Genomic DNA, 24284 nt, shown 5'->3' on the forward strand with positions numbered 1-24284 from the left:
GCACAAAGCACCTTCACGTGGATCTGAATTGTTCTCTTCAGTACACCTGATCGCTCTTCAAGGCGCCTGAGTCTGGCTGAGCCTGGGCAGTGCAGGTTAGTAATCGGCAGGGATCCGCACCGGACTTTACTTCACGCGTACATCATAAATGAACATTTCTTACTGGGTGATAATAATGATGTAATTTCATTCAATAGGTTTTGCCTGTTTTTATTACACATATAATGTACGACATAAGATGTAGTCCTCTCGCGGCTTTTTGTTCATAGTTTCCTAGTAACGAAGCGGATATACAAGCCGGATGAGAAATTACGGCTCTTCACTTTTTCTGTTGCTGCATTCGACTGAGACTGTTTCCAGGATGAATATGTAGTTTTCTGTGTTGGATACTTAACTCTTAGAAGCACATTTTCAGTGTCATCTTTTCTTTCCTTTTTAGAGGGGCGAGGGCAGCTTAAAACCTAAAGATGAATCAAAAGTGTGCAGATGAAAAAAGCCTTTTCGATGATCAGGAGCGCAGAAGAGACTCCGAGATCAGTGAAAACATCAAAATGATACGAAAACTTCAACAAGAAATTCGGCTTCTCAAAGAGCAGGAGCTCAAAGACACCGAAGTCTGTGAAGATGCACAGATGATCCGCGAGTTGCCGGAGCATAAGGGGCAGCAGCTACGTGTTCCGGAGACAAGCCCACAGTCGATGGCTGCAGATATTGGAAAGACAGTCCAAAAGAATCCCGAAAAAATGCAATTTTACAAAGATGACGCGAGAAACGGCTGTGGTGAGGGAAGCGAATTAAAAAAAATGCAGGCGCTACAGGAAGAAATTCGACTCCTCAATGAACAGCTGCAAAGCAGAGACGCGGAGATCAAACAAAACCTGAAGGTGAACTCGTTGCTGCAAGAAGAAATTCGCTTCCTCAAAGAGCAGGAGAGGAAGAAAGACATGGAATATGAGGAAAATGTCCAGGTCATCCAAAAATTACAAAATGAAATTGGCTTCCTGAATGAGGAGCTGTGGAGAAGGGACGTAGAGATCAGCAATAAGGTTCAGCTCATTCAGAAACTGCAAGAAGAAATTATTTTTCTTAGTGCAGATGTTAGGAGGCAAAACGTGGACGTCAGTGACAACATACAGCTCATCCAGGAGATGCAAAAGGAAGTACATCTCCTTAGGGAACGCGTCCAAGAACGACTGGCCAAGACGTACGCCTGGCTGGAGAGCTGCAAAAAGAAAATGATCGCGCCGCACTGCGGAGTAGAGCGCTCAATGAGCCGATGAATGGAAACGTCAAACTGAAGTCATCCGGTAACACCGGTACTGGAAAGAGCAGCCCAAAATATGCTGTCGGCCATGAGCAAAGAATACGGAAATTAGGAGGAGGAGCAGCAAGGCAGTAAAAGAGCTCTCAAGGCGAAGCAGATGATACGGAATTGGGACAGGCTTCATTATGGCTGTTTAAGGTACTGCAAGGAATTCACATCTGGGACCAACATACTGCCAACAGTAGTAATGGCTAAACAGAGTTACAAGAAACGTACAAACTAAAGTTGATCTTGAACTATGATTGCCAGGCAACATAGTTGCTAGGAATTTCCCTTGGTGTTACATCCATGCATATAAAATTAAAAAACACAATATACAAAACACGACACCATAACAACATTATATACAGTAGTGAAAAATATGGTGCACAAAACACAAATATGTAAAAAAAGAAAACAGTTTTTACATTTTATCGTCTATGACACAGTGTCGGGCAAAAGATTTTAGATGTATAGGTTTAGATTGTTGTTTTAGTAGTTTTGGAGCTATGCACACAGGCACATTCCAACATGAATCCAAGGAATCCTAAAACAGCCTTTTTTCTGTAAGTAGGTTAAGACACATAAAAGTGGAGTTTTAATGCCATCCACTAGAGAAGAGAAGAGAGACATCATAAAGTCTTCTCTCTTGACACAGACAAAATATCTATCTATCTATCTATCTATCTATCTATCTATCTATCTATCTATCTATCTATCTATCTATCTATCTATTTAAACCACAAGGGGGCACCACAGAGACCCAAACCACAGACACAATGTCACCCAACATAATTCCAAAGTATTTATTTGTAACCAACATTTTCCCAATTATGCACCAGACAAAATATACAAGTATAACAAAGATTCTGTCTTCCTTCTTTTACACTCCTGATGAGTTGTACCCACTGGCTCCCTACTCATGACTTGCCTCTTATCTCAAACCTGTGAGTATCTATATACTGTACATATTTGTATGTACTATATATTTATATGTGTGTGTATGTATCCATCCATCCATTATCCAACCTGCTATATCCTAACTACAGGGTCACGGGGGTCTGCTGGAGCCAATCCCAGCCAACACAGGGCACAAGACAGGAAACAAACCCTGGGCAGGGCGCACACACACACATGCACAAACACACCCACACACCAAGCGCATACTAGGGCCAATTTAGAATCGCCAATGCACCTAACCTGCATGTCTTTGGACTGTGGGAGGAACCCGGATGAAACCCACGTAGACATGGGGAGAACTTGCAAACTCCATGCAGGGAGGACCTGGGAAGCGAACCCGGGTCTCCTAACTGTGAGCAGCGTTACCCACTGCGCCACCCGTGTGTATGTATGAGAGAGAGAGAGAGAACATACATACATAGTATATGCACTATGCATGTGTGTGTGTGTGTAAAATTATATGTATGTATGTACTCCATTCCATTACTAGTGGTGCTGCAACCCATGGAGAGCTTTGGCTACCTTAATGATTCTGACCCACTGATCTTTATCTCTTGCTTTTTTCTCCATTCTCTTAAGCTGAGGTTTCCTCAGATCTGCTTCCAGTTTTTCCAGCCATCATAGTTCTGTGTTCAAATATACATGCTTTATTTTACAGAATGCCTTTACAGGCCTTCTCCAGTCACTCCAGCACATGTTCCGATTCTTCCTTATAGGACTGTCCTCCTTGGACTACAACTCCCTTGAGCTCCTGTGGATGCCCAAACTGGGTGCATGTCAGTGTAGCACCACCACTTAGTCCCCTGGGACACTCTTCGCTTCTCCCTGCCCTAAACCCTCCCCACCCGGAGCAGTTTCATCATTGTCCTTCCATTGGGACACTCATCCATCTTGCTGCTCCATCAAGCACGGTGTCATTCTTGTCAGGTAACGTATGACTTTCCACCAGTGTACATTACTATATATATAAGAACTAATACTCAATTTCTATGTTTTTGCTCTCTCTTTATGGGTTAGTGTAACATCTCCTCATTTCTCTGTTTATTTGTATTATCTCTTTGCCTTTTGTAACTATGTTTTCATTTTAAATTCTGTTTTTCCTTTTCACCTATCTGTTTATTTTACAGTCCATCCATCCATTATCCAACTTGCTATATCCTAACTACAGGGTCATGGGGGTCTGCTGGGGCCAATCCCAGGCAACACTGGGTGCAAGGCAGGAAACAAATCCCGGGCAGGTTGCCAGCCCACCACAGTTATTTTACAGTGTTTTACATTCCTCAATCAATTAAACAATGTATTAAAGTTTTCTATTATATAGTGCCTTTCATATCTATCTATCTATCTATCTATCTATCTATCTATCTATCTATCTATCTATCTATCTATCTATCTATCTATCTATCTATCTATCTAGCAACTGCGACCACAAAGTGGGTGGCACAGATGCAGTCTCACCCAACACAATGCCAGGTTTTAAAAATCTCTCTGTATGTACAGTATATGATGTTAGGCCCCTGTGACCATGAACTGGATTAAATGGGTCTGAGATTGTCTAACTATGTGAATACATGCATACGCTCAGTATAAGTACATTTATGGAGTTCATATATCTTTGCATATATAACAGGAAGCAATAGTCATTTTCTACAGCTGTTATATTAAAAATTTTATTATCTTCTCTTTATAGTTCACTATAATGTCAGTTCAAAGAACATCAAAGTGTTTGAGTATAGGAAGGGAGCTACTGTATATAATTAAAATGTATCATTATTATTACGTTGATTCAATGGACAGGAAGCCATTAGATAGAGTGAAGTTTCCTGCCTCACCTATTATTGGTTTTCACCTTATCACTATCCTTGACTTTCCAGACTGAAACCTAAAGCCATTATGATCCAATCTGAGCCGTCACACCCTGCCCACCCTCTTTGCACTCTCTCTTCATTTGCTAGATATCTCAGGTCAATCAAGACCAGGACAACCAGATGGCATCACAGGACTGATCTCAAGTTGTGAGATGCATGAAGTTAACATTCTACACTTGTCTGATGAACATGTATAAGTGTCTTTTTGTTAAATTGGTTGTTTTGGGGCAGGTTGATGGTTTTACTTGTATTAGTTTGACCAAATAAAATAACAAGGAAGTGGTACTCTTATGGTAATAAAATAAAGTAACAATAAATCAGCATATGCACATGTATGTATAAAGGCACTTTATAAATAAAATGTATTATTATTAATAATAATAATTATTATTAGTGTGTTTGTGGTTCATGATTAATACAATGTGTTTATATAGTTTTAGATCCATACTTTCCTATACTTGTCTGATTTGACTGTGTAAATGTCATCAGGGATTTTGTATGGCATCCCGACCAGGTCAAGAACTGATCCCTTGCTGGGAAGGGAGGCCAGAAGGATGAAAGGATCAGAGGAGTTGGCCTTCCCGGATCCTATACTCCCCCGATACACTGGCGGGAAGCATTCTTGTGTCGCCGCTCCTGCTTTTCAACCCACAGGTATGCTGGGAAGTGTAGTCCCATGCTACAGGCCTACCGTCAGCCTTACCATCAGGGAGGAACTATCCCTGACTTTTAGAGACTTCTGCCTTAGTCGGAAGTACTTACATTGAATTATGGGCAGACACTGGAAGTACTCCCGAGATCCTCACTCCTCACTTCAAGAAAGTTAGGAGTCTGGAGGCAGGGGACAACACTTGCAGGAGGAAGAGGAGGATAAAGGAAGGGTTTACCATCTATTTACATTCTATATTATTTGGAAGAAAAAAATCTTTCATTTGAACCAGTGACTGCATGTCAGTTGTGTCCTGGGTTTGGGGCTCGATAGCACCCCCTGTTTCTAACACCTTGTAATACTACTGCTAAAGCTACAAGTATGCATGTATAAAAAATCAAAAGAGACCTCACCCACAATAAATATTTTGAAATACTTGTTAATTTCCTTTCAGCTCTCAAGTAACTGTTTGAAGGTGTTTAGATTTTTTTTTTCTGGCTGAAATCCCATTTGGCGGTTGATCTAATGTTTTTCCGGATGTGGCCATTTAGATATAAGGGACCTTAACATTCTTAAATTTGGATCATGGGGCTGGAGCCTATCCTGGCAACAGTCAGTCAGCCATTGTCCAACCCGCTATATCCTAACACAGGGTCACGGGGATCCGCTGGACCCAGTCCCAGCCAACACAGGGCGTAAGGCAGGAACAAACCCTGGGCAAGGCCAGGGACTATTTAGGATCGCCAATGCAATCCTAACTTTCATGTCTTTGGACAGTGGGAGGAAACTGGACCACCCGGAGGAAACCAATGCAGACATGAGGAGAACATGCAAACTCCACCCAAGGAGGACCCGGGAAGCGAACTAACTGCGAGGCAGCAATGCTACCACTGTGCCACCGTGCTTATCCTGGCAACATCAAGTACAATTTAGGAAACAATCCTTTTACAAAAACCAGACGTGGAAATACCAGTCTTGTAGACCTCATTTTACTTCACTAACACAAATCTTTTTGTGAAAAAACAGATTTCAGTCCCAAGTGACAATATGACCTGGTGTGGAATTTGGGCTCAATGCGCCAAATCTGTGAGGCAGCAATGATAACGATTACTCCTCTGTGCCAACTCTCAATGGAGAGTTGACATGTTTATACAGTTGTAATTGAATTTGTTAATAGTTCCATTAAAAACAAAATCTTAAATTGGAAGCAGTGTTAATTATTCTCATTCAGTGCTGCATTTGCAATTACATTTGTGACACCAGGCTTAATTTGAATAATTCTTGTTACTGTGACTCTGGAGAGTTGTGACGTGTTGCATGAACATGCAAGTGACTAGTTTACTGTACTGTGTGACAAAATTAATATATCCAAATCTACTACAATTACAACTCCTCATTGGCCCCTGATGTCTCCATACAGCGACGTACTCCTTATATCTATTAGGGCTTCTTTTTACCAACATACCTGTAGAGTACCTCACTAGGACTGGGACTGCCAAGTCTGAAGTTTTCTTTCTTTTTCCTTTTTCTTCATTCTGTTGTGTGTTCAGACAATAGTGGGTGTGTATACTGTATATATAATTATCTGTTTTTGTGTAAAAAGCCAAATTTCCCCCTAAACAGAAATAAAGTTCTGTTTGGCCTGTGCAGTGCCCAGTAGTGGACAGTCAGATTCCCAACCATTTCTTCTGGATGTTCAGAAGATAAGTGATAGTGTAGGATGGCTAAGGTCTTTACTAACTAACTAGATGCCACACAGGCTGGACGGACATTCCAGCCAGGAAAGGAAGCATACCCGGAAGGAAGAGATGGGCGGACAGCCCCAATAGAACTAGAGAGATCACTAGGGAACTGTTATTCCCACAGCATGCTATATGGCAGCAGTCCTGAATATCCCCACTCAGTGGGAAGGCAGCAGGGCATGCCAGGAAATATAATCTGGTAGGGCAGCCCTGCTGGGGTCACAGGGTGCTGCAAGATGGCGTTCCAGCGAAACAAGCGCCCTACTCTAATAATGGACTTCTGTGTGACCCTGAAGTACTTCCACTGGGCAATAGCCCTGGCACCAGAAGTAATCCCGGGTCTGTAATAAAAGGGATCGCACTCCCTTATTCAGTCGAGTCGAAGCTGGGTGGTAGAGAGGCAACACTTGACTGCAGGAGGGCAATGTGGTGGTGAGACAGTTATTGTAGAAAGGGACAACAACAACAACAACATTTATATAGCATATTTTCATACAAAAAAGGTAGCGCTTTTGTAGTGCTTTACAAAATGAAGAATAGAAAAATAAAAGACACAGTAAGAAAATAAAATAAGTCAACATTAATTAACATAGAATAAGTAAGGTCCGATGGCCAGGGTGGACAGAAAAAAAAAAAACTCCAGAGGCTGGAGAAAAAAATAAAATCTGTAGGGATTCCAGACCATGAGACCACCCAATCCCCTCTGGGCATTCTACATAACATCAATGAAACAGTCCTCTTTGGATTTAGGGTTCTCACGGAAGGACTTGATGATGATGGTCACGTGGACTTCTGGCTTTCAGTCCATCAATGTTGGTGCATCATGATGCTTTGAGTAGGTGGTGGTGGTGCAGGCCGCCACCACAAAGAAACCGGAAAAAGAAACAGAAGAGAGAGTTGGGGTTCAGTACGGATTTTAGAGCCACTATGAATAGTTATTGTGATGAATTGAACATACAGAGTATCAGGACTAAGTTAAAGTGAAGTTATGAGAAGGCCATGTTAAAGTAATGTGTTTTCAGCAGTGTTTTAAAGTGCTCTACTGTATCAGCCTGGTGAATTCCTATCGGCAGGCTATTCCAGATTTTAGGTGCATAACAGCAGAAGGCCACCCGCCTCACCACTTCTTTTAAGTTTTGCTCTTGGAATTCTAAGGAGACACTCATTTGAAGATCTAAGGTTACGATTTGGAATATAACGTGTCAGACATTCCGATATATAAGATGGATCGAGATTATTTAAGGCTTTATAAACCATAAGAAGAATTTTAAAGTCAATCCTGAATGACACAGGTAACCAGTGTAGTGACATCAAAACTGGAGAAATGTGCTCGGATTTTCTTTTCCTAGTTAGGATTCTAGCAGCTGCATTCTGCACTCGTTGCAAGTGATTGATGTCTTTTTTTGAGTAGTCCTGAGAGGAGTGCGTTACAGTAATCTAGTCAACTGAAAACAAAAGCGTGAATTAATTTCTCAGCATCTTTCAATGATATAAGAGGTCTAACTTTTGCTATGTTTCTTAAGTGAAAAAATGCTGTCCTAGTGGTCTGATGAATATGCGATTTAAAATTTAGGTTACAGTCGACAGTTACCCCAGTTTTCTACTTCTGTCTTAACTTTTAATCCTAATGCATCAAGTTTATTTCTGATAACCTCATTGAATCCATTATTGCCAGTGCTTTGTGCATATGTAACACTTTTTTGGAGGTATTTAAAATAAAACCATCATTTATTTTTGATAAAGGACTGTTTTTGTGATCGTGTTGGGGTTTAGGCAGGCTGATGCCCGGGTGGCCATCACAGGGGGGTGCTGCAGCTGGGACTCCTGAGCCCTTGTGGGCAGTGTTTCGCCACACCCGGAAGTGCAGCTGGAACTTGGCAATCAAGCACCTGGAGCACTTCCGAGTGAACAATAAAAGGGGCCAGCAGCCACCACTCTGGGAGCCTGAGTCGGGAGGAGGAGGAGGACGAGGTTACTAGGGAGGAGTGGTGGAGGAAGAAGAGTGTGTTATAGTGTGTGCTTTGCTTTATTTATTTGGTGCACTTGGGACTATGTTAGGGCTGAGGGACACGGGGAAGATGTGGGCCTCAGCTGAACAAAATAAAATCTTTTGTTGATTTTACCGTGTCTCCGTTGTGAGTCTGTTTCAGGTCAGGCATGTATATAGCTCCTTTTACAATATACATATATATATATACATTAGCTGACAACTGACAAAAATCTGTCGCTGTGATAATGATCTACCTTAAATATCTCCTTCAGCACCAAGCCAACAAGATACAGTCATGGATTCAAAACAGGGCATTTTTAATTAGAATACCTCTCAAAGGTCTCTTCCAAGATTGCACAGGCAATTACAAACAAAATTCTTCTTCCTTCCATCTCTTCTCTCACTAACCACCTCCAACCAGTGAGTGTTGCCTTCCTTCCTCCCGGCTCTTAGTAAAGGTGAAGTGACTCCTTTTATCTTGGATCCAGGAGTACTTCCAGTTCTAGGACATGGTCCGTCAGAAACATTTCATTTCAGGGTCAGACAGGAGTCCCACAAAGTATAGACCATATCCTCCTTCAGCGACTGGTGGCACCCACGGAACCCAATAAGGCTGTGTTCCAGAACTCCAATTCCAATGATGCCCTGTGGATATTGGAAAATCCCCGACTCCAAGTGATGCTACCCTCTAGTGTTTCAGAGGATACAGTACCCAGATGCTGTTGTCTCCCCTGGTCCTTCTAGCATACTGGCCTCCCTGCTGGATAAGGATTCTTGTTCCCATTCAGTCAGAGAGCATGTCGTTCTACTTTATCATGGTGTCCTGTTTGGAAAAGGAATCACCCTCTTGTACGCCCTTCCAACATATGCAGTAATCACAAAAATTATCCTAATTTCGGGCAGGTCTTTCATGATTATCTTCGTAAATTATTCTGTAATGTGAATAATGCTGTGTTTAATATTTAACTGGATTGCCAACCAGATTTAAAATTCTAAATATTAAAAGTGTTCAATATTTACAACTACAAATTATGACAGTCATTGAGAGACTGTAAGACATGCAGTGGATTCAGTGAGTAGTCAGGCGCCTTTACTTTCTGCACTCTTTCCCGTGTTGTAGATCTAATTTTAAATGGATCGATTTGGCACTTTTGCTCACTCATCTACACTCAATAACCCATGAAGACAAAGTAAAACAACGCTTTCAGAAAGGTTTGCAAATTTATTAAAAACCAAAAGCTGAAATCTCTCATTCATGTAAGTATTCAGACCCTTTAATGTGGCACTGCAAATTGTGCTCAGGTGCCTCCTGTTGGCTTTAATTCTCCTTTTTGAGAGGTGCATAGAACTCAACTGGAGGAAACCGTGGCAAATTGAATTGACTGGATATTGTTTAGAAAGGCACACACCTCTGTAAAGAAGACCCCACACTACAAATCAGGACAAAAACTAAGCCAGGAGGTAGCACCCCCTGACACATACAGTTGCTCTATCTCATATGTGGATGAGTGACCTGAATCACCTCTGCTTTTTGACGAGACTCGGGTTATTTTCCTGCCTTTGTTATAGATACTCTATTGGTCTGTCATAGACATAGAGGGTGCAATCTTCAACAATCAATACGGAGTCCCCTACTGCCAGAATGGTGTCAATGTTTCACTCTCTTAAGGGTATTCAGTTTTTCCTTCCACTTTATGTGGTCCTCCAATTTAATTTTTGTTCACTGCTTTCTGTGTTGTATTCCTGCTACATGTGTTGTAGGTTCATTTAGGATCAATGGAGTTTTATCTAGCCATCTTGTGCCTTTCATACAGTATCTATCTATCTATCTATCTATCTATCTATCTATCTATCTATCTATCTATCTATCTATCATATAGTTCATTCCACATTATCTATCTATCTATCTATCTATCTATCTATCTATCTATCTATCTATCTATCTATCTATCTATCTATCTATCTATCTATCTATCTATCTATGTGATGTAATGTCTTGTACCTGTACATTATATAGTGCCTCTCATACCTACCTATCAGTCTTTTACATTGTGCCTTTAATATATATATATATACACTAGGGGGCTGTGCCCCCTGCTTGCTTTGCTCGCATTAGTACAAACAACCGGAAATTATTACTCAGTGAAATAACAGAACAGCAAAAAGAGATTGAATATATGGACATAGGTGATATGTCAGAAGTAGATATTGTAAGCCTCTAAAGTTTAAGTTGGAGACTTGCAGATCGGCTAATTCATGTTGCCATCACGGAAAAGGGCGTATCCGTGAGAATTAAAAGATTTGTTGTTTGGTGAAAGTGAAATCCACAAACACTACAGACAAAATATCCGACTCTACAATAATCTTATCACGTTCGCATCATACAATGTTCAAAACATAGATTTAAACAATAATGGACCATACGCTATGACTATCTGTAGTCCCGCAACAATTAAAACTACAAGTTTAATTTTGAAGAAATCACAATTCAGTCAGGTGTATATTTATGATCACAGAGAAGCGATGCAACATAGAATCAAAAGACTATGTAACAATTCCCATGAAAATAACAATCTCTTTAAATTGTAAATCTCGATAACCAAACCTGGGGGTGGGCGAGCCCCCTAGTGTGTATATATATATATCCATCCATCCTCTTCCGCTTATCCGAGGTCGGGTCGCGGGGGCAGCAGCTTAAGCAGAGAAGCCCAGACTTCCCTCTCACCGGCCACTTCTTCCAGCTCTTCCGGAGAATCCCATGCTCCCAGGCCAGCCGGGAGACATAGTCCCTCCAGCGTGTCCTGGGTCTTCCCCGGGCCTCCTCCCGGTTGGACGTGCCCGGAACACCTCACCAGGGAGGCGTCCAGGAGGCATCCTGATCAGATGCCCGAGCCACCTCATCTGACTCCTCTCGAGCGGAGGAGCAGCGGCTCTACTCTGAGCCCCTCCCGGATGACTGAGCTTCTCACCCTATCTTTAAGGGAAAGCCCAGACACCCTGCGGAGGAAACTCATTTCAGTCACTTGTATTCGCAATCTCGTTCTTTCGGTCACTACCCATAGCTCATGACCATAGGTGAGGGTAGGAGCGTAGATCGACTGGTAAATTGAGAGCTTTGCCTTACGGCTCAGCTCCTTTTTTACCACGACAGACCGATGCAGAGCCCGCATCACTGCTGATGCCGCACCGATCCGCCTGTCGATCTCACGCTCCATTCTTCCCTCACTCGTGAACAAGACCCCGAGATACTTGAACTCCTCCACTTGGGGCAGGATCTCTCCCCCAACCGTGAGAGGTATTTCAATCCATTATATAGCACCGTTCATGTATATTTATTATATATTGCCTTTTAAATTAGAACATTAAAATAATCTCAATGAGAATGGGCCATTCTGACCAACAAAGGTCACCATTCCTATCCACTTAATTCTTTCTAAATAACATCAAGTCTAGTTTTTAAATTCTCTGCAGCCCTACTGTCTACCACACTACTTGGTCGCTTATTCCAAGTGTCTATTGTTCTTTGTGTAAAGAAAAATTTCCTAATGTTTCTGCGAAATTCACCCTTAACAACTTTCCATCTGTGTCCCCATGCTCATGATGTACTCATTTTAAAATAACAGTCTGAATCCACTGGACTAAATCTTCTTTTGCCTAAACTGAAAAGTCTCAGCTCTTTTAATCTTTCCTAATAATTCATCCCCTGTAGCCCTGAAATCAGCCTGGTTGATCTTCTCTGAAGTTTTTCTAGCACTGCTATGTCTTTTCTGTAGCCTGGATACCAAAACTACGCACAGTACTCCAGATGAAGCCTCACTTGAAAACTTGACCATAACCTCCTGTGACTTGTACTACACACATCAGGGCGACATATAACGTGACATTCTGTTAGCCTTCTTAATTGGTTCTGAACATGGCCAAGTAGTCAATAGGGTTGAGTCCACTATGACTACTAAATCCTTCTCATAAGATGTACTTTCGATTTTCAGTCCTCCCAATGTGTATTCAGACTTTGATTTTTTACTTCCTCTGTGTAACACTTTACATTTACTGACATAAAATTTCATCTACCACAAATTTGCCCAAGCCTGTATGCTGTCCAAGCCCCCTGTAATGATTAAACAGATTCCAGATTATCTGCCAGTCTTGGTATATTCTGCAAAATGAACCAGCTTGTTACTTATATTTCTATGTAGATCATTTATATATATTAAAGACAGCAGCGGCACAAGTACTGACGCCTGTGGAACACCACTCTTAACATCGGCCAATTCTGATAAGGTTTCTCACATCATCACCCCCCCGGTTCCTGTGTCTGAGCCAATTCTGCACCCATCTACACAGAACACCCTGATCTCCCAGCCTCTCACGTGGCATCTTATCAAATGCCTTCTAAAAGTTCAGATAAATAATATCATATGCTCCACTTTGATCATATATATACCTTTGTTTGCTTCTTCTTAGAATTCCAACATGTTGGTAAAACACGACTGTCTTCTTCTGAACCCATGCTGACTGTTCAGTAAAACTCCTGTTCTTGCTGTGTGTTGCTCAATAATATCCTCAATAACTCCTTCTATTAATTTATACCGTATGTGATGCATGCTAAACTTATTGGGTTATAATTGCTTGGATCTGCCCGGTCACTCTTTCTTTATAACTTGATAATATTTGCCATTTTCCAGTCCTTCAGAATTTTTCCGGTGTGTGGTGACTTCCTAAAAATATGCATCAAGGGTTTATACCTGTATACTCTCTAACCTCCTAAGAACTTGGAAGGTAAAAATGATCTGGTCATGGTGATTGGTTTGATTTCAGCCTATTTAATCTGAGCAGCACTTCTCCCTCTACAATTTCCAAATCACACAATACCTCCTCAGTAGTCCTTTAACCTTACCATCAAATGTGAAGACCTAAGAAAGTTTAGAGCATTCATTATTTCACTGTATGCATTTTTTTAATTCCCCTTTAGTATTCCTAATGCACATATCCTCCTCAACTATTCTATTTATGTAATGTACCGTTTCATATCTATCCATTATATAGTGCCTTTCATACCTTCCTATCAGTCTTTTATAGTTCATTTCATATATATATCAATCTATTATATAGCACCTTTCATATATATTTGTTATATAGGGCCTTTCTTATCTATCGGTCTATGAAATATAAGGTCTTATATGTATCCATTATATAATGCCTTTCATACCTACAGTACCTATGTATCAAACTTTTACCTTGTGCCTTTCATATATTTATATATATATATATATATATATATACATGTACAGTATATATGTATTGTCATAGACTCCCAGGGATATGTCCCCGGCGGGACGCCGGAAGAAGCAGGGGACCGGAAATGGGACAATATTTTCCCACGGAACTATGAAGCTCAACCCTCCGCAAAGACGGACTTACCACCAGGGGGCGCCCGGACATGGTTGGAACCTTGGATGGCAGAACTTCCGCCACACCATGAAGTGCTGCCGGAAGAAATTCCAAGGTCACCCTGGGTGCTTCCGCCACACCAGGAAGTGACGTTAGGCGGAACACCTGGGGCCTCATGTATAACGCCGTGCGTAGAACTCGCACTATAACATGGCGTAAGCACAAAAGCCGAAATGTGCTTACGCACAGAAAAATCCAGATGCAGGAATCTGTGCGCATCTCCAACTTCCACGTTCTTCTGCTACATAAATCCCGATCAGCGTGAAAACTAACGCTCGTGCACGCGCATTATGTAACGCCCCAAATCCTCCCAGAATTACGCCTATTTGAATATGCAAATCAATATAAATCGCCCTTAAGCGCAGCCTTCTGTGAAAAGACAATGGGAAAAGCACGGGGGAAATATAAGAATTTCAGCGAATAACAAGTGGAGGCAAAGGAAAAACATACTATTTGTTCAAATAAACCGTGGTATAATCAACAAAAGGAAGTTGATCAAGTGACATAGCATGTTGGAGAAACTTGAAAGCTCACATCCACAAAATCGCTCAGTGCTGGAAATAAAAAAGAAGTCACATATTAAAGTCGCTGTGAAAAGGCGAGTTGTAGCCCACTGTCTGAGTGTCATATGAAAGCTTATTAGGGTACAGAGAAAAAAAGCACAGTGGGGAAAAAGCACGAAATGTCCACTCAATCTCGACATTTCCACTTTAATCACGTAGTTTATTTTGTCATTTAGTAGAACATTATAAACTTCATCTTAAAATCGTTTAATTAACCAGTTTCTCAAATCACATCGTAATTAAAGTAGCACGTTAAATGCTTTGTTTTGTATTTGATCTTCTACTCGTATGTGATCTATGTGTGTGAATCACTACTTGCTTCTTAAACTGGCTCTCTTCCTCCAACTGGACACAGAGTCCATTACATTCGTGATATTACAGCTCTCTGAATAACTAAAATACTGAGATGTATACGTGATGTCATTTTTATGATGATAGGAGTTAAAGCACATTATTAAACATGTGTTTCACTTCGATGAAATAATTTATTGCAGCAGTACTCAGGGGCGGCTCTAGGCTTGTGGTGGCTCCTTCGCCCGACAATGTCAGTAAGGCAGCTTATGCACGGTGGATGGCCACGTCCGTTGCAGACACTGCATAGCCGCCTCGTGCTCATGACACAAGCATTTAACTTTTGCCAAATTTGTCGCTGCTTTTAGCTGTGTTGTTATTTTCTCTTTCTGTTTTATATTCAATATATATTGGCGTGGCCATCACTGTAGTCCTTGCTTTTCTTTCCCTAAGTAACCGATCGCCACACAATCAGCTCTGTAATAGACGTTAAGCCATCTGTAAGCTTAGCGCCGATTCTTCAAAACATTTAAAGAACATTGAAATATCTTCGTAGTACATGTTTAATTATTCTATCCTTAATGACACTCCCAGTGAAGAATATAGATTATTTAAATGAAGTTAAAGTTTTATCTGTATAATTTAATAAACATATTTTTCTGCATTTCACCTTAAAAATGATATCGTCATCATATGTAAATATGCGCTTTATAAAGTGGCTCAGGTTGTGCGATGTTATAACTGTAGTGCAAGTTTACAGTGGAGTGATTGTACTTATAAGTACAAACAGTTCTAAAAGGTGCTATTGATTGAGTGCGTTTAAAGTTCTTGGGATGAAACTGTTTCTGAACCGCGAGGTCCGTACAGGAAAGGCTTTAAAACGTTTTGCAGTGGCTAAGGTAGTGTGTGCTTGAAGCTGTATACCGATAATTCTCTTTCCGATCAGCTGCTGCTGGGATTCACACTCAGATACAGTGATATAAATACTCGGAGTGGTGCAGTGAGAGTAATATGGAAAAAGATGATTCGCTGTGGCAACTCCTAACGGGAGGAGCTGAAAGAAGAAGAAGAAGAAGAAGAAGAAGAAGAAGGAGAAGGAGAAGGAGAAGGAGAAGAAGTGAGAGTAACAACACTAAATCAGTTATGGTATTTGGAATACTATGGCTGTTCCCTGGACCATTATATTGTAACGAGTTAATTACAATCAGATGCATTACACTAATAAACAATATGCGGTTAGTTTCAGTGTATTTATAAAGCCGGGTCAGGAAAATAATGAGTAACCACACAAGAACAATACCATTGCTTTGACGCTGGGTGCCACCAGTCTGCAAAACCAAGCGGAGAACTTGCGTACGACAAGGCATGAGGTACCGTGGAAAACTGCGTGACTTTACGCCAAGTGTAGGTTTTATACATCGCGATTTGAACGTGGAAAAGTTCTTACGCAACATTTCTGTGCATACGCACCGTTTATACATGAGGCCCCTGGACCCTATCCGGGTCGATATAAAAGGGCCCACCTCCCACAAGAAGCTGAGCCAGAGTTGGGAGGAAGGAGACAAAGCTTGTGAGGAGGGGAGAAGAAGTCATTGTGAAGAGAAAAAAAAGAAAAGAGAGAGAGAGACTGTTGATATTGTGGTACTGTGTACTTTATAAAAGTGTGCATTTTGGTGTCTGTCTGTCTGTGTCAGGAGCATGCTTTTCACAATATATATATAATATATAAAAAAATATCTGGATGAGACTTTGTGCAGAGATTGTTGTCCCCGGACCATGTTGCGGGGACTTTAAACATGATTTATGCCAAGAGATTGTTCCAGGACCTTCTCTTTCAAATCACGCCCTACTTACAACCATTTTCAAATAAGACCATGGTCATCTAACCTCTCTGTCGTGTAAAGGCTTTTTATCAGACACGCGTCCTGTGCTCTCAGCTTTTATAAATTTTATCAGGACAATTAATTTTATACGTTCTAGATGATACGTCAATGACTAAGCAAAGAAGAAAGAGCAGCGCATCGAAAAGAGACCCAAAAGCTTTGGAGAGAAAAGAATGCAAAAAAGAACAATAATAATCTTTGTGCAAATTCTGAAAATAAGGAAAGTAATAATCAGCCTGGACCAAGTGGAGTTGAAAACCTCGCAGGTCCAATCGGGTTTAGAAATAAAAGATAGGTTGTGGTGGACCATTGCCATGGCCTTCACACTCCCCTGATTTGACACCGTGATTTCTGGTTATGGTGAAGGAGCACGTGTATAGCTGGAAAATTTGTGATATCAATGATCTGAAGGACAGAATACGGACTGTGGTATCATCTATTCCCCGCATAATTTGCGTCCGGGCTTTAAATGATACTGTTGCTCATTCGCTTTTGTGTGTTGAACATGACAGCAAACAAATTGAGTCATTCCTGTAAATCATCTGGCACATATGAAGTATGTTTTGTGAATAAATTGCTTCCAAAATTGAAATGTTAACATAATTTTGACTTACCCTGTATATATATGATTCCATTTTATAGCACCTTTCATATATATATATATATATAGAATCTTTCATATTTATCTATTATATAGCGCCTTATCTATCTATCTATGAAGTACAAGGCTGGTGACAAAAAAAGCTTTTAGGAATTCAAAGAAGACCATACAGCATAGCCACCTGTTTCTCCAACAAGTTCCAATTCTGCTAAAAGATGTTATTACAGCAAGTTTAAATATACACATCAAACTTTCTAAGATTAAAAAAATGTTACCTTGTCTGATGAATCTTGGACCTCGCTTAGTAAATGCTGTTAGAAGTACAAGGATATGGTTAAAAACATTGTACCTTGGGCCATCTTGCTTGGTGTCAATAATACAGAGGGGTACAAAGAGTGTAATTATGTGAGGAAGGGCGCACTTTCATGGTAAAATTTGGGTCCCTTAATGCAAGTACAAGAATGCCAGGTGCATCCTTTATAACAGCATTTCGCCCATTTGTGAAAGAAGTATTTTGAAAGTAAAGTGCTCCTTATCATAAGACTATTAGATAATCCCAAGAACATAACAGAGAATTTATATTAAATACTGTGTCATCCTCAGGTTCTAGATACTAAGGAATGCGCTCTTCCAAGTAGAAGTCCACCACCAGCTGATCTGCAAAACATTTTAATGAACTGAGATGCCCAGCTGAGGTTATACTCCAATATATTCTGAGAACAAATGGTAAAGTGGATGTACCTAATGTCGTGGCCAGTCAGCGTAGGTAGAACAATTGATAGAGAATGAGGTCTTCAAATTTCTATAAGAATTTGGGACCCACTAATAAGTTCTCAAAGCTCTCCGCATTTAATTTCTGTGGGAGTATAATATTGGACTCTTGTGATAGTCTTCACTGGATAAGTTTATATCAGTGTATTTTAATTTGCAGTTAATCAATAAAAAGCAGGTTCTGAATGTTTCAGGTATATAATACGAAGCAACTGGTTATTTGAAGGAGTAATTATCCCAATAAAAAAGGTGGTTTAGTGGTATTGAAAATCTTTGGTTACAGTTCTTGGTTTGGAGTAACTGGCCCATGCAGAGATTTAAAAGACTTAAAAAAAAACATTTATGGTCGTATTATTTCTATCATAGACAGGGCAGGAAATGCCTTCCACTAGTCTTGAATGTTCACATAAGTCTTTTGGCCACTTTGTAAGTGTTTGAACAAAATGTACACAAATGTCAAGCTGTTGATACCCTAATGCTGCTGTAGGCTGGAATATCGGAGAGCCAGCATTTATTATTATAAGTTGGGTTTGTGCATTAGTCTGCTGATCCAGGGTTTAGTTGTGTAGAAGAAATGTTGCTTGAGATATTTTACCAACTGCAAGCTATTTGGTGTATGCTGATCAAGACAGAATTCTGGTCCATGACATACAGTTGCTCTCATCTTGCATTGAGAACATCAGATGATTTTTTTTTTTACATTTTCGGTTTCTTTGGCCGTATCTCAGGTAGTTCAATTCACCGCTACCAGCTTCCTTCTCCTTCAATATCACCTTCTCAGAACTGAGCTAAATTTCTTTCTGTAGCTCCTGGTTTTCTTTTATAACGGTCACTGGTGTCTGTGTCTTTCCTCTATTTCAGAGCGAAATGTTTCTCTTGGGCCTCTCCAGCCATCTGGATATTGTAGCCAGTTTCTTCTGGACACATGTGTCCTGAGGAGATTGATGTGCTCTTGCATTTGTTGACTTAGCCTTACATTGTTGCTAATTTCAATATCTCTTCTCCTCAGGTGCTCCCTGAAATACTGAATTTCCTCTTGCATCTTCTGGATGACATGGATGTTATTGCTAATCTCTGCCTCCCTCCTATATAGGTCTGAATTGAGGAAATGAATTTGGCCCTCCAGCTCTTGGATTATTTGTAATTTGTTTTCTAGCTCAGTATTCCTCCTCTTCTCCCGCTCAGTAAGAATGCGATTCCTCTCTTGGAGTCCACGGATTACCTGCAAATTCTGAACGAGTTCTGCATTTCTCTTTTTTGACTGGTCCTTCAGAAAACATATTTCCTCTAGTAATTCTTGTTTCATCCTTACATTTTCACTCATTTCAGAATCTTTGTCATGTTTATCTTCTTCAAGAGAGCATAGCTCCTCTGGTTCATTTTGGTTGCTAGTTACATTTTTTCTAATAGAATTTTTGCCATTTTGCTCTTCCACTTGGATGATACAAAGTTTATTGTGCTGCTCCAGATTCGTCTGAACATCTTCACTGTCTTCTGTTCTTTGACTTTGGTGGAGCCAGGCATCTTCACTACTGTCATTGTCTTGCCTTTGGTTCTGTATTATTGAACAAGCTTCTTCTGGCTGATTTTGGTTCTTCACATTTTCATTCATGTCACTGTTTCCACTTTTCTGTTTTTTGTCAAGAGTGCACTTATCTTCTTCTTTTTCATGTTTCTTCCTAGCACCTTCCCTGAGGTCAGTCTCTTGTTCAGAGTCCTGTACTTCGAGTAAGCAAAATCTAACTCGTTGCTCATGACTCACCTTCACATCTTCATTTACATCTTTGTCTTTTATGTGCCCTTCCTCTGTAACAGTAAGGATTTCTTCATGTTTCCATTGGGTGCCCTTTACATCTTTATTACAATCATTCTCTCCTCTTTGCTTCGGATTTTTAATTGCACAGATTTCTTCTTGAATATTTTCTTCCACAGTCACACATTCTTCATCGACATGGTAACTTCTTTGCAGTTGTAATTCAGTAACACACTTTGCCTCTTGCTTGCCTAGGTTTACTGAGATCTCTTTCCTGAGGTCATTGTCTTGTCCATAATCTTGTTGGCCTTGATTTAGCATAACATCCTCCCTGATGTCAATGACTTGCCCATACTTCTGATGGATGTGGTTGATCATAACATCATCCTGGACTTCGGTGTCTTGTCCCTGCTCCAGCACATTTACAGTGCATACCTCATCTTTATGTTCTTTGCCAGTCTTACCATTTTCACTGATTTCAAAGTCTTTCAGAAGTTCCAGAAGTTTGAGGACACACTCCTTCTCAGTCTTCTCTTGGTTTGCCATATTGCTGGTATCAATGTCATTTTTAAACCATTGCTCTTTGAATGCACAATTTTCTTCTTGCAGTTTCTGGATCTTTTGTAGAATTTCACTGATCTTGTGGTCTCTCTTGCTCAATTCAACATTGAGGAAGCAAATCTCCTCCTCCAGCTGTCTGCTCGTTCTTTCATTTCTGCTGATCTCATGGTCTCTCTTCAACACTTCTGTATTAAGGAAGCAAATTGCATTTTTTTGCTCTTTCATCATCTTGACATTTTCAGTAATCTCTGAATTTCTTCTCTCCACCTCCTCACTGAGGTAATACATTGTGTTTTGCAGCTCTTTGTTCATCTTTACCTTTTCACTCCCCTCGGCATTTCTGTTTACTTCCTTATCACTGGAAACAGAAATCATTTGCTGCCCACAGTCAGCTTGCACATATTCTGTAACCTCTGGGTTTTCTTCAGGTTTATGCTCAGTAAGCAGGGCCTCATCTCGCATCTCTAGATTCATCTTTGGATATTGAAAACGCAGAGCAACTGAAGATCTGGTAGAAAATAAAAATAATGATAATAATAATATATTATTATTATTATTATATGCTTTAAAAAGAATCAAAGGCTCTCAATGAAATTGATAAGTGTCACTCTGAAGTTCTACAAGAAATGAAAAGCCAAGAACTGTACAGGAACTTATATAGTTACACTGTTGCTAGGAGACCAAAGCAAAACCATGACATCAGTTACTCTGGGTGGTGACAAACATACAGAATCTGCTTTTGGAACCAATGACAGGTGTTAATTCATTTATACAGTCAATTTAGTAATAATCAGGATAGAATTCTGGATGTGGAAGGAATTGAAGCATTCGGGTAAGGTGACCATAATATTATACAATTCTCAATGTTTCAGAGCGCAGATGCAAAAACTAAAACTATTCAGTTTAACTTTGGTAGGACAAATTTTGACCACATATACCAAAGTCTAAAAAGGATAAATTAAGATAAGCTTTTAAGTATAGAAACTGGTGAAGAGCAGTGGAATAGGTTAAGCAATGTGTAATGCAGAACAAGTCAGTCAGTCATTTTCCAACCCACTATATCCTAACTACAGGGTCACGGGGGTCTGCTGGAGCCAATCCCAGCCAGGACAGGGCACAGGGCAGGAACACACCCGGGCAAGGCGGCAGCCTACCGCAGGACACACACATACACACACCAAGCACACACTAGGGACAATTTAGGATAACCAATGCACCTAACCTGCATGTCTTTGGACTGTGGGAGGAAACCCACGCAGACACGGGAGAACATGCAAACTCCAAGCAGGAAGGACCTAGGAAGCGAACCCAGGTCACCTTACTGCAAGGCAGCAGTGCTACCACTGCACCACTGTGCATGCAGAACAAGTGCATCCCCAAATTTGGAGTTATTATGAAATTAAAAAAATAAAAATAAAAATAAGGAGTTGTAAAAGAAGCTGTAAAGAAAAAACAAGCCATATAAGAATTGTTCGAGTAAAGGACTACAAGTTCTGGGATTAAATGTCGGCGTACCATATAGCGAGGGATTACTGTATTGCTCAACCAGATAATACTATTACTGCAGACAAATAAATAATACACCCAAATACAATACAATGCAGTTGCCAAATCTGCTCTTTTGAAAATAAAAAATAAATTGTGCCAAGCAGCAATTTTTGCACTTTGTATTTTATTTTACCAATACTGAACATTTATTTTATAATATATACAGTTACTAGCAAAATACCCGCGCTTCGCAGTGGAGAAGTAGTGTGTTAAAGAAAAGGAAACATTTAAAAAATAACGTAACATGATTGTCAATGTAATTTTTTTGTCAATATTATGAGTGTTGCTGTCATATATATATATACACACACACACACATATAAACATATATACACATATATATACACACACATATACATATATACATATACACATAAATACACATATATATACACACATACACATATACATATATATACAGATCTACACATATATACAAATCTACATATTGTAAACGGCACTATATAGCGCCTGACCTGACGCAGACTGGACACGGGAGGCACGTGTAAAATAAAAGGCTTTTTATTCTTCTTCAGCTGGAGGGCACGTCTTCCCCGTACTCCCCCCAGCCACAACACAGTCCCAAACACCAGTAAAGCACAAACTCTCTTCTCTGGAGCCACCACTCCACCCTCGTAACCTTGTCTTCCTCCACCCGACTCTGGCCGATGAGTGGTGGTCACTGGCTCCTTTTATAGGTCACCTGGAAGTGCTCCAGGTGTTTGATCACCAAGATCCGGCGGCACTTCCAGGTGTGATGAAGCTGCTGCCCATACGGGCTCAGGAGTCCCAAACACAGCACCCCCTGGCAGTACGTGCGGGACCCAACAGGGCTGCCCCCAACTCCAATTCCCTGGGAGCCCTGTGGGAAACTGAGGCACTTCACCAGGCCAGGGGGGCGGCCATCTAGCGTCCAGGGGGAGGTATTGCACTGTCCAGGGCTGCTCCCCCTGAATACAATGTGCAGGGGCGTCCCGACTGGGCATGGACGCCAGGCGCCTGTCACAATATATACATACATACATACATACATATATATATATACTGTATATAGCAAAATCCTCACACTTCGTAGTGACGAAGTACTGCTTTTAAATTTTTATTAAGAAGAAAAGAAAACCTTTTTAAACTGAGGGAAAATATACCAATAACTATCTGTTAAGGATCTCTTTGTATAGCACGTTGTCAGTTCAGCACTCCGGTTGTAATATGACAAAGCTGTGCGAGCTCACTCTTGAGAATACAACGTATGGTTGTCCAGGAGAAAAGCAATGTTGCCTCAAATCAATGGCAACCTTTTGTAAGGTCTGTCCCTCAGACTTATTAATTGTCATCTCGAAGCAGAGCCTTACTGGAAATTTGAGGCATTTGAATTGAAATGGGAGATCAGAGGGTATAACGGTGATGCCAGGAATACATTCAGAGTGTGGAGAAACTCTAGAGACAGCGTATGTATTAACTTGTGGATTTTTCTGTGAGTATCTGGTGGCAGCGTGACGAGGTTTCTTCCGCAAGACCGCGTTAGCTGTGGAGCTCAGCTCAGAGCATATTCTTTTCCTACCTTGTCAATTGTGTAATGCGTTTTTTGAACAGGTTTGATGCATGGAAGTGATCACTCGTACTGCGTTCAGTCAGTTCACGTGAGCTGCTCTCTTGTGTGATGTTGCAATGTCCTTGGCTTTATTTAATGTTAGCTAAGACCCGGAACTTAAAAGTTTCTCGCTACAGCAATTTGAACTCCGTTACAAAGTGATCCAAAGTCTCGTTTATACCTCGTGTCTTCTCATTAAACTTGTATCTCGTGAATATGGTATTCGTCGTAGGAATGACAAACGCCAGCGGGAGCGCGTCTATAAACTTAATTTAAACTTACAGTTTACACCGTGCTTTGTTTCCGCAGTAGCTGCACTTATGAATATGCTTGCATGCGTTTTTTCTTCAGCGGTCTTTGGAGCTCTTCCTTGTTTTCTACCTACTGCGTTCACAGTCAGTTCACGTAATTATGTGGGAGGCGTGATGATGCAACACGCAACTCCGGCTCCCACGGCCATCGAGCTGCAGTCTATTACAGTATATGGATAAAAGTAGGTTCTAGTTATGACCATTACGCGTAGAATTTCAAAATGAAATCTCTCCAACTTTTGTAAGTAAGCTGTAAGGAATGAGTCTGCCAAATTTCAGCCTTCTACCTACACAGGAAGTAGGAGAATTAGTGATGAGTGAGTGAGTCAGTGAGGGCTTTGCCTTTTATTGTACTGTATAGATATATAGTTATATAATAAACACTCTGAATTTAGTTATACATTGGTCATGGCATTCTGGCACAGCCAAAGAAGCAGTGTTCTTGTAC

General features: G+C 40.7%; 1 protein-coding gene across 1 annotated transcript; it reads right to left on the bottom strand.

The window, feature by feature from the left end:
• Positions 1–18901: 18901 nt before the first annotated feature.
• On the bottom strand, positions 18902–20860 carry LOC120526707 (golgin subfamily A member 6-like protein 22). Its single transcript, XM_039749864.1, has one exon. It carries the CDS (start codon positions 20858–20860, stop codon positions 18902–18904), a length of 1959 nt encoding a protein of 652 aa, XP_039605798.1.
• Positions 20861–24284: the final 3424 nt, after the last annotated feature.

The sequence above is a fragment of the Polypterus senegalus genome, chromosome 3 (genome assembly GCF_016835505.1).
Source record: "Polypterus senegalus isolate Bchr_013 chromosome 3, ASM1683550v1, whole genome shotgun sequence".
NCBI lineage: Eukaryota > Metazoa > Chordata > Cladistia > Polypteriformes > Polypteridae > Polypterus > Polypterus senegalus.

Excerpts from the sequence above, each read along its gene's own strand:
- LOC120526707 (XM_039749864.1), bottom strand. The coding sequence starts at position 20,860 with ATGAATCTAGAGATGCGAGATGAGGCCCTGCTTACTGAGCATAAACCT.